The sequence below is a fragment of the Pseudoliparis swirei genome, chromosome 22 (genome assembly GCF_029220125.1).
Source record: "Pseudoliparis swirei isolate HS2019 ecotype Mariana Trench chromosome 22, NWPU_hadal_v1, whole genome shotgun sequence".
Taxonomy (NCBI): Eukaryota; Metazoa; Chordata; class Actinopteri; order Perciformes; family Liparidae; genus Pseudoliparis; species Pseudoliparis swirei.
Genome location: NC_079409.1, coordinates 13,511,063 through 13,522,559, shown reverse-complemented (window position 1 = coordinate 13,522,559; position 11,497 = coordinate 13,511,063). Strand labels below are relative to the sequence as shown.

General features: G+C 41.3%; 1 protein-coding gene across 2 annotated transcripts; it reads right to left on the bottom strand.

Annotated features, from left to right (window-relative positions):
* Positions 1 to 9: 9 nt before the first annotated feature.
* prpf3 (PRP3 pre-mRNA processing factor 3 homolog (yeast)) lies at positions 10 to 6,539 on the bottom strand. Of its 2 annotated transcripts, none has more exons than XM_056443967.1 (17): positions 6,456 to 6,539; positions 5,598 to 5,751; positions 5,124 to 5,254; positions 4,598 to 4,765; positions 4,429 to 4,515; positions 4,060 to 4,340; positions 3,830 to 3,948; positions 3,554 to 3,741; positions 3,274 to 3,440; positions 3,017 to 3,099; positions 2,225 to 2,368; positions 2,041 to 2,140; positions 1,806 to 1,919; positions 1,575 to 1,693; positions 850 to 927; positions 710 to 765; positions 10 to 616 (listed from the first exon to the last, which is right to left on the bottom strand). In XM_056443967.1, exons 2-17 carry the CDS (start codon positions 5,740 to 5,742, stop codon positions 467 to 469), a joined length of 2,130 nt encoding a protein of 709 aa, XP_056299942.1. In that variant the 5' UTR covers positions 5,743 to 5,751; positions 6,456 to 6,539; the 3' UTR covers positions 10 to 466. The 2 variants fall into 2 exon arrangements, with proteins under 2 accessions (XP_056299942.1, XP_056299943.1); XM_056443968.1 differs by having other exon boundaries at positions 6,402 to 6,482.
* Positions 6,540 to 11,497: the final 4,958 nt, after the last annotated feature.

Genomic DNA, 11,497 nt, shown 5'->3' with positions numbered 1-11,497 from the left:
TGTCATTGGGAAGTTTAAATTCAGTAAAATATACTGGTAGCTTTAATTAGTCTCGGGACAATGTTGAAACATGACCCAAAAATCCTGTTGGGTTTACACTAAACAAGTGGTCATTCACTGATGTGGCATTTATTATTCACTACTTTCACTCATACATTGTTTATTATCATGTGGATTTCGTCACGAGTCTAATCGCACAAAAAAACTTTGGGAAAGTGATTTAAATCACAGTGCAATCCATCATATTGTAATATGACCAAATAGCCTACCAACAAAATGATGAACACTGACAGGCATACAGACACATTCTTGCAAAAGCATCCACACAGTTTTATGGTTTCTCCGTTTCTATGTTCAAGTCTCTTGATTATGTCCGTCTGTCCTCAGATAAAGGCAGCCCGTCAGTAGTGAGGACCACGTGGCTGTGAGGGAGTGAATCGTGTAGACGGGGGAGCTATTTGAGTTTTCAGTCATCTGGGTTGTCCAACACACTCTTGCTGAGGGCTAGATCCCAGTAGTGTTCTGTGCCGTGTTTCTTGAAGTGTTCTCTGGCCATGTTCTCTGTCGGGCACTGCTTGAACTTCATCTCCCCAAAATTACGCTCTTTAGCTGTGCCCTGGAGAAGCAAGAGGATCCATTTGAGTTTAATGAGATCACACTCAAAATCACATCAATATATTTAAGTCAGACAGGATGTGTGAACACTTACGTTCCAAATTAACCAGCACTTGTTGTTCCTCTTCGTTTCATCATCAGCATCTGGATCTAAACAAAAAATAAGAGTTTAGTATCCCTGAAATTGGCACCAAGAAATGAAACACAAAAGACTCAAAGGCACGCCACTCTCACCATCTCTTTTACTGTTGTGTTCCTCCCATTTGATTCTATGCAACATCAGCTTCTTGAACTTTTTCTGGGATTTAGGGCCTAAAAAAAGAGGGAGAAATTTACATTTCAATTATGACTTTGATTATCCCACTGCTTTAATTTGTCTTCGGCTGGCAGAGAAAATAAAACATTGCAGAACCTCAGCCATCTGAAATTAACATCAAACCTCAGAAGTATAGCTACACTTTTTTTTTTAACAAGATGGGAAATCAAGTAGTCCTTCATGACGCCGTCAGTAGTATAATTACATATGACCCTGTATACACTGGACTACAAAATACACACAAAAGATAATTGAGCACAAGAAGCTAAAACCATCACACCGTAGATGAGATGGAATAACTTTACAGCTTTAAGTAATAACGACAAAGCAGAGGGGACTCAAATTGCAAATGCAAGACAAAAAAACATTTGGGATGATACACCAAACACCAGACATTTTATAACATTTGGGGGATTAAGTACAGAATGGAGTAAATAAAATAAAATAAAAAAGGTGATGCCAACCGTTTATTTTTTTTAAAGAAATCATGAATGTGAAAGAGATCCACCTAATTATCTCGCACCCCTCTCCCCCACAGCAATTTACAAAATATTTAAAATTAGGTAGTTAAAAGCACGAGCTATTCTTTTTGAAAGAGGCAGAGAGCATTGACCGGTTTGATCTCGTCAGTGTGGTTCCGTACCTCCCTCCACCACCACAAGGTTGACGTCTCTGTGCAGAACGACAGTGCCCGTCAGGTACAGCTGGTTGGCATTGGCCTCCACTTTAAACTTCTTAGCAGGGTTGTGCAGGTTACGGATCCTGGACAGGGAAGGCACTTAAATTAGACACTTCTACGCTGCAACAGACACACACACTCCACTATACATTTGAACTATACTATACTATGTGCCCTCATGCTATGAATGCACACCTGTACACTGCAATGTGAACACCATCACTGAGGTCTTCTTTTAACCTCTTGACGTTCTTCTCTTTCCTCTGCTCCGCTGTGAGCTTGCGGGCTGCATTGGCATCCTCATGAACCCTGCAAAGAAGGGAACACGAGTGGAAAACAAAACAATTTTTTTGAAATTATCATACAAAGTTAAAAGGAGTTTTCTAAATGACGAGAGTGTAGCGGTGTCTCGGTTAACTGCGTTACTAACTTCTGTCTCTTGGCCATCTGTGCTCTGACGTGGGCCTCGACCTTCGTGGGGTCCTGAACGGCCTCCGTCCCCAGCACTCTCATCAGGTTAGAGATGCGCACTGAAAAATGAAAGAAAACATCCGTTATGTGCATATTCATTATTGTAGTAGTTTGTAATACTAGAAATGTGTGTGTGTGTGTACCTTTGGGTTCTGGTGGAGGCATCAGTCCCAGACGAACCTTCTCTTGGACTTCTTTTTGTCCCTCCCTACGTGTCTGTCTTCTTAGTTTCTTCTGTTCTTTCTTAGTCAGGTAAACGCCCAGCGTTACCGGCTTATCTGTGTCAACTGAGAAAGAACATACTATATATAAATATTGTAACAATTCTAGTCAATTGAAATCATTACGTTTATAAAAAGATGTGTAATGGATGGTAAGCACATGGAAGAATTGAACAAATCAGAGCCTTGCAAATAGACAGATCAAGAAAACCAAAAACAAGTATGTTACGGCTGCACATTGTTAAAACCTACTGCACAAAAGTAAAATACATTTTGTCTTCCAGACAAAAGCATCCCATAACAAAGCCTAGGATTACGGTATGAGTCAGTGAAAGATACAACCTATAATTACAATTTAATTTTGTTTGCAACTTTTACGTTTTCTTTTAGTGGCCATTATTGTGCCTTAAATCAGACGAATAATGGAGAAAATAGTTGTCTAAAGTGCAATTGAACACAAATGATGAATTGTAAATTTATCATTTCTATTCTTAATGTAGTCCGAATTAATTTAAAATGTTTATGTAATTACCTATACTACTTAATACTGATTAACTCAACAGGTTCATGTTAATTTCAATGCCAAATGGTATCTCTCCGAGTGCACTTCTACCTCATGAAATATTTATGGGACGGAAATGTTCATGTTTTTAACAAACATCTGTTGGGAGCACCTTTAGCAGTGTGCAGACATTTTACCTTCCAGACACATACCTGGAGGGTTGATTTGGGCGGGATGTTCTACCAGATTGGTCACACCAAAGAGCTCCAAGTCTTCAAATGATGTTTCGAGTGATCTTCATTAGATAAGAGGGGAAAGCATGCCAGTTAACTTCAGGAAGTTGAATGTACAGACTGCATTATCAATTATTATGCAGCTCTGCCATGGCAGTGAGAATGAGACAAAGGGCAGTTTGAACATTTAACTTAACATAAAACTAGACGTTTCTGGGTTAGCTGTACTTTCTTACATGTCTATGTTGTAGGGCAGGATGTAGGAGTCCCACCACTCAATGTGGGGCACCGTGCCGTCTCCAATCAATTTCTTTGGGGCAATCAGTGCCAGCTTGGTGGATGCCTGGATTCCTGTCTTCTTTGCTGCCTGGGCAATCTCATTCTGCAACCTTTCCAACTGGGCCTGATTGAGGCCAAGATCAATGCAGGAGGAACAAAACACAATTAATTAATTGAAATACAAATACTCAGAATGGAGAAAACTGCTGATATAAACATTTAGGAGCTGAATCCAACCTTAGTTCTTATTCTCTGAGCAATCTTCTCGAAGCGCCCTTGGTCATGGAATTTGAAGCCCCTGCGAAGGCGCTGAGCTGGTGTAATGGTCACACGTTGGTCGAAGTAGGACGTGGACTCTAAGTCCTCCCCGGGCTTCTCCTTCAGCTGCTGACGGAACTGCTCCCTCTTTACCGCTCGAATGTTAGCTACAAATATGGAGGGGAATGAATTAAAGAAAAACAAGGTAACAAAAATAAGACTGTGTACACAGGTATTGGACCACTGTACACATACCTTTCAGTGTTGGCATGCGGTGTGTGAGTTCAACCTCTTTGCCACTTGCATCCACAGTTCTTCCCTTGTCATCCAGAATAAGAGGAGTTGGCTTGTTCACCTCCCTGATTTCAACTTTCCTATAAGGGGACACAGAGAAAACAGTCTATTCTCTCAATGATGCATCAACAAATACACGTCCTCCTTTACTCCCTCTCATCATAAATCCATACTAATGGTATATTACTCACGGTGGGGCAATTCCCATGGCGTGTAAATTAGCTAGTGCCACTAGGTTGTGGGCCCCTAAGTTTCCCAGGGCGCCGAGGATACCAGGTTTCATGGCTAACTGGGACTGGATGCGGGCCTGAAGTTCAGCAGCCTTGCGGGCCTTCTCGATAGCATCATTCATAAAGCTGGCAGCCTGCGATGGAGCAATAGACGAGGCACCACCTCCGCCTGCAGCAGTGGATGTGCCGAGAAGCCGTGAGACTGGAGAGATTTCCAGCTGTGACTGAAGAAAGGACAACCCCTAAAGTCAGAGAAAAAATGTGGCGTTATACGAAATGTATGACACTCGTACATTGAGTAAAAAGAAAAAAGGATGGGGGATTAATTACTTGTGCTGCAGGGACTGCAGAGGAAAAGCTGAGTTGTTTCTTCCTCTCTTCTATCTGTTTTGTAGCTGCTTCCATCATCTGTTTTATCTATTTAGTACAAAGAAAAGGTTAGCCAATGCATCATAAAATGGTATTTAGTTACAATCTTTAGAAGTCAGGCATCTCATACCTGCAGTTTGGTGAGCATGCTAGGGCTCTCAGCTGGAGGACACGGTACAACCTCAGGTTCCTCTACCTCCTCGAAGCGAGGAACCCGTTTCCTCTTTGGTGCTGGCACATCTTTTATCTCTGGAGTTTCTCGTACGACAGCAATTTCAGCCATATCACCAAAAACATCCTGAGACCAAACACAAATATAATGTCCCCTTTAAGCCAAACATGTGTGTTTAGACAGTTCAATAATATGATTAGACATATAATGATCATGATTTTCTGATCGTCAATAACATCAACACACCATATGTGTTGTACATATATATTTTTAACAAATCAAAGTGAGCATGTGCACAGGCAATATCTTATTACCTGACTCTTGTAATACTGCATTGTAAATTACATCACTGAGATTAGTTGATAGTCTTATTATTTAGGATATTTAAAAGCGTACTTGATTAAAAGAAAAATTGATAGCTGCAGACTTAGTATGTAGAAGCGATACAGAGGTGGCCTGTTGACGTTTGCGATTGTTTGCTTACCTTGAGGTCTCTCTTGCGGTGCTTTTCTCCTGCTCCTTTGTTGCCTCGTGAATTGCGGCTTTCCTCCAAAGCTTCAAAAAGACACTCCACAAAACCTCCAGCAGATTCATCAAGGAAGGGACGTAGCTGGTCTGAAGTGGAAATGAGTGATCCATAATTAGCAGCAATCAGGAAATTGAACATAAGAGTGTGACAGTTGAGGCAAGCGGCTGTGTAGTACACTCCAGTCAATCATCCCACTTCACGTGTTGTAAAAAATTAACCACGGAAATCTGAACATTCTGGCTGTTCACATTTTTCACGTGGATCAATATACATTTTTTAACCATGGCGTCATCTTACACATAGATAAAATGAATTATGGTTATGAAGTTTACTTATCACAAGTGGTGTCCAGTGAAAAGGGCATTTTGTCCAAACTGGATGTTGACCATCTGGATAAAACACAGCAGGTCTCAAATCGTTATTAGTTACCTGCGGTCTTCCTTTTGTCCAGTCCTTTTCCGACACAGTGCAAAGCAGCAGTAACTACTGTGGGCTCTGAGAAACCCAGAACCTTCTTCACAGTCCGCTCCACCCATGGCCTCATCTCCTCGACCTCCCGTTTAGGAAGAGACATCTTCCAATACTGCAGAACATCACAACATGTAAAACATCAGCAATATTAATATAACATCATATATATTAAAGACCGGTGTCATTAGGTTTGTGTTTCTTTGGGACAGCTGTGTCAAACTGATATAATCCCAAACGGAGGTAATATTGTATGTATAACATTTTCTTAAGACAATCTCATATAGAATACATTTGACACACGAAACAACATCAACACAACGACAAGCGGTAACAGATCAGAGTAAACATGAGCAACACAGTTTTCATTAAAAAACATAGCACACATTTCGGTAAAAAGGAAATCCACATTCAGTGCTGCATTACACACAAGTTGCAGGTAGCTAATAGCACCGAACTTCTAGCTTTGAAGACTGGTGTGGCCTCGTAACATGAGCACACAGGCAACGGTCTTATTACTTGATGGTACTCAAAGCAATCCCATTCACACGAGCACACCCATATCTGTTGCTGGTCAGGAAACAGTTATGTTAGACTCTCTAAACACACGTGCTAACCAGGGTCAACACACAAGCAGAAACCCATTTACGTTACATCCGCCAAAACTCCCGTGCTAACGTCGTTACCGTTAGCACGCTGCTACCGGAGAGTAGGAACTGGACCTACAAACGTTTCCATTACGCCCGTATCCTCTATCGGACTTACGTTGTTTACGTCGAACAAAAAGTATCACTTTGAAAACACGTGAAATACTCAGACCTGGTAAGTTTTCTGTAAAAGTTTCTGTTTGGTCGCGCCTTTCACACGACGTTTGTTTGTCCCGGACCCGGAAGAGGAAATGGAGGCTGCGGCTTCTTCTTCGTGGCCGTTTCCGCGCAGTCGTTTCGGTCCAAAGCTCGTTGTTTCCCCCTAGCGGCGCAGGAGGGAAGGGGTTTCCTTCAAGGTAATGGTAACGCTGGTTTCTTAGAAAAATTGTGACGACGCGTCACGTTTCTTGTGAAATAATGTTAGTATGAGAGAAACATGAAACGGCTCTAAAAGAGGATGTTAAACAGTGGGATTATTACACATTATGAACTGGGTCAAACGTGTTTTCTTCTATTTTATCCATAAAACCAACACACAACGTTACATTTATCAAGTTGCCTAGCTCCTTACTTATTCATGTTTTATATTAGTTTCCTCTGAAGTGTAATGTTGTCTCTATATCAATTTAAGAAAGCATACAGATGAAAGTAGTCAACAGAACAATGACCTTCAAAATGTATTTAAATGTAACTTTGTCAAATAGGTTTCCAACACAGTAGTTGATAACTTCAACTCCCCTGTAATCACACAACAACATATATGTATACAAAGAAAAATTGACACACTGTTCAAACTGCTCAAGGTCAAGAGTGAACTTTACTACTCAAGTTTAAACCACCAGATAATGCACAATAGCCCATACAAGATAAACTAAGTTCACATTTAAATGTTTATTTCATACTATAACTTCCATGCATCACATTATCAATTCATGTATTTAGTTATTACTTGGTATTCCACCATTGTCACAGCTTTGGTTAATTTACTAACATGCTGAATTGTGTCGAGCCAGCCAAAGGTATATGTTAGATAAAGAGTCAACATCGACCAATAGCTATTATTTGTTCTATTTATCGATGACGTCTTCTGTAAAAATTGTTGGCAAACATAAAAGCTGTTCTATCCATCTACAAAGTTGATATAAAATGCATCATAGTGTGTATTAACCTGAAGATGAACTGAATCAAATTGTGAACAAAGTGGGTTTGATTATCTTACATTTCCACTAGCCCGCACTAAAGTTATGATTCAAGTCTAACAACATGGTAAAAGTCCAACCTATCAATAAACTAATTTTATCACTACTCGTATAGTAAAACATTGCCTATTGCCTAACTAACCACAGACTTGTCATAAAAGCACTCCCCTGAAAACGTGGTATAATCAGGTGATCTCGGTTTACTTCCTCTGTCGGCCCCTCCCCTTATTTTGTCTCTATCTTTGCATGATGTGGGTCAACTGAATGCAGTAGTGTGAGCATGAATGCAGTCGAGAGCCTGAGGCTACTTCACTACTCGGCTGATCAGCCCCACCACTCCCTCTACCACAATCCACGTCTTTGCACTCACTAATTGTGTACATCTGTCGTGATGAACTGAACACAGCATGTTATAGTTTGCCAGACACGTTCTTTCTGAAGAGTCATAACAGTCATAAAGGTGTCAGCCATTTATTAAAGCTAACCAGATTGGCATCAGGAGGATATTTGAAACTTATTTGTGACGCTGAAATAGCAGTTTCTCCACCACCTCGAGCCTCTTTGAGTGAATTTTGGACCCAGTTCACTTTTTGACCTTGCACGTGCATTTGCAGAATCCAATGACCCTTGTAAAACAAGGTAAAAAATAGAATGAGGCTTTTTTTGTCTTATTGATTAATCTGTTATTGTTTAGGTGACTTTTAAGGCCAACATAAAAAATGTCCTCCAACTTTGCAAATTTGAATATGTGCCACTTTTGTTTGTCTTCTATGACAATCTTTAGTTCTTCAGTTATCTATAGTTTGTTAACTGGTTGGACAAAACAAGACTTTTAAGACGTCACCATGTGCTCTGGGAACTCGTTAAAATACCGCACATTTAATAAATTAGTGAAGAAATTACAAAAAAGATGCAATTTACTATATATATATGTATATATATATACATATATATATATATATAGCACACACACACACACATACTCTTGCACCACTTGTCTGTGCAGCTAAAACAAGTGCTATACAGCATCATGGGGGCGTGTGGTGAGAGCTGTAAGAATCCATCTATTAAAACACTGGCCGGCGATGCCAAGTCCACTATTGGCAAAGCACTAATTGTTGAGTCTCACGTAAGTGTTTTTCTTTTCATTGGCTGAGCAATTTCCTCCTCAACCTATTAAATCACGATGTGATTTCAGAAGTAGTCATGTTCATTATTGCCACCGCCCAATGAATATTACGAAAGTGCATAATTTATTACTTCATTCAAGATATCCCCTATACGTTCCTTTACATCGTTTTTTGATTCATCAAGTGTGTAGTTGTGCTGCATTTCATCACGATGACCCAGTTTTATTTCATTGTATCTGAAAGGGGCTGTAAATCATCTTGGAATATATAATCTCACGGGGCTCTGCTTTAATTCACACAAATGGGCGGCTAGGGCCTCAGTGTGTGTGTGTGTGTGTGTGTCAGGGAGCGCAAGTGCGAGCACTAAAGGCCAAGTCGTAGACTAAGAGTGCATGCTTTAACCTCCTACTTTTGCTAAGTTTGCCAAGTCTGCCTTCTTTACGCAGTATATTCTAGCCGGTATTTCCCTTTCACTCACTGTACTTGAATGATTGAGCAGTCGCGTAAGAGGCCGTCATCACAGCGGGCTCCCGATAACACATTCAGGCCAAAGAAACTGACGAGGATGTAATTTGCCTGGAGCTCGGCCGCCCCAACGGTCCCACACAATGTCATGAGATACACGGGCGTCCTTGAATATGTCGTCATGGTATCCCTTGTCTTTACCGTGTCCCCTGTTGGTGGCATTACAGTGATGGGGTCATCACAGATGGTGACCAGAGCGGCGTCTTACCACCCACGTCAAAGCCCGTCATCACTGTGAGCTCCAGCAGGGCAGATATGACTTCAAAGTATCTCCGATTTCCATCCACCGGCTACTCTGCAATTTTAATGAGCATTGAGGCTGTTTTGGGACTAGTTTGCACACAACAAAGTACTTTGGGTGAGTAAAAGCAAGTGTGTGAGCATGCTCCAACTGTGTCCGTGCGTTTGTGTGAGCACAAATGTGGGTAGTTGTAAAGTCACAGCGTGGCTTCACCTCACGTGAGTTTCACTGGAGTGCAGCGAGGGCATTGTGGGGGAGTGTAGAATAAGTCAATAAGAGCCTCATTGTGTCATTCCCGTCATTATGCACATAGTTCAAGCTGCAGAACTGGACTGACAGCCTTAAACCATCAACTTGTTAAAACCAATAACAAGACTTGGAACCAGAATTAAAACGGGGCAGTAAATTCATTCTGTGCAATCCTATTGATGCATGCACTAACACGCTCAGTTAATCCAACGCATGCTGTTTAAATACCCAGAGAAGTGAAAACAACAGTTATGATGCAACAACAATCACTGATTCAGTAAACCTGCTGCTGACCACGTGGTGTAATACTGCTACAAATACAGCAGGAGAAAACATGTTCATTTGGGGTGGCCAATAATATTTTTGTACTATAACTTGGCTGTAATATAGTGGGAGAATTGTACTTTATATCTAAACATTTAAAAAATATTCTAGGAAGTTAAAACTGAGAAAAAAAAATCAAAATAAATGGGTGCAGCACCTTAACAAAAATGGTGGAAAACAACAAATGTCATTCATGCTCCTCCAAAAACGGAGTGAGGTCATGTCTCCTCTCGGTGTCCTCCACACATCCTCTTCCCGTACTTTTCCTCTTGCCCCTCGTTTACATCCTCCAGGGGAAGAAGGGGGGGAAGGAGATGGAGGGCAAGGGCTTCTCGGCTAAAAACTGCATGGATACAAGGGGGGGCCGGGAGGGAGGGAGAGAGGGAGGGAGCGGGGAGGAGGAATGGAGGGCGGGCAGTCTCTGTTGTTGTAGCGGAGCCCACAGTCAGTGTCAGACAGGCCCATCATAAAATCAGCCAGTCAGTGTGTCAGAGCGTGCAGTGGGGAGTGGCACGTTTATGACTCTGGGTATGTGTGTGTGTGTGTGTGTGTGTGTGCACACGTGTGCGCACGTGTGCATGTGTGTGTGTGTGGCATGGCTGAAGTCAAACCACACCCTCTTAAAATGTGCCAATGTCGTGCTCATGTGCTTGTGTGTGTCCATGGATGGGATGCATGCAGAGGAAATTGTGAATGTTTCATAATTTTTAAGTCAGAATCTAACTTTAATAAGATTTATTATTTGATTAAATATAAAACAAACAATTACTTAAATGATTGAGCCATCGTTGAATTATTTTCTCGATTGAATGATTTCTTTAGTCTATAAAATGTAGTAAAAATATCGTGAATATTTTCCAAACACTTTGTTTTGTCAGACTGTAAATCCAGAAGCCAAAAATCAGCTAAACCTGACATGGGCTAGAGAATATTTGGAGTGTTGGAGTTGCAGATTTAAAAAAACATGTATCACTAATCAGGTTTGTGTCCACAGCTTTGGTGTTATTCACTGTGACTACTATTATATGTACAAATACAAAATCAAAATCAACCAAAAATGACCTATTGGGGTTTACAAACACGTCCCTGGCAACACAAAGGTGTTCTGGACTGTTACAGCCGCACAGGGCGCTGTGCGGAGGTTCACTTTGACTCGACCCCTTTGCCTTTTGAATTTAGACTTCAGCCTGTTCGACTGCTCTGTGACAATATAAGAATCCATTACTGGCTCTTCTCTACCACCTATAGGAGGTATTTACTCATTGTAATCTCATGAAATAAACAACACACATAAGCTATGTTTCGCTCTGCAGAGGCAGCTGGTTGGAGGATCAGGCAGCTCCCCCACTCCTGCCAGTGAGATTATGAGACTGTAGTCTCACACCCAGCTGCCCCTCCTTCTCACCCCCCCCCCCCCCCCGACCTCCTGCCCACACTTCAACATAAAGTCTGTAAATCTGCACCCCACTGAGTCACACATCTGTTTAATGAGAGCCGCTATCCCAAACAGGAGTCTCACTCACATAGTTGCATATTAAATGAAGAA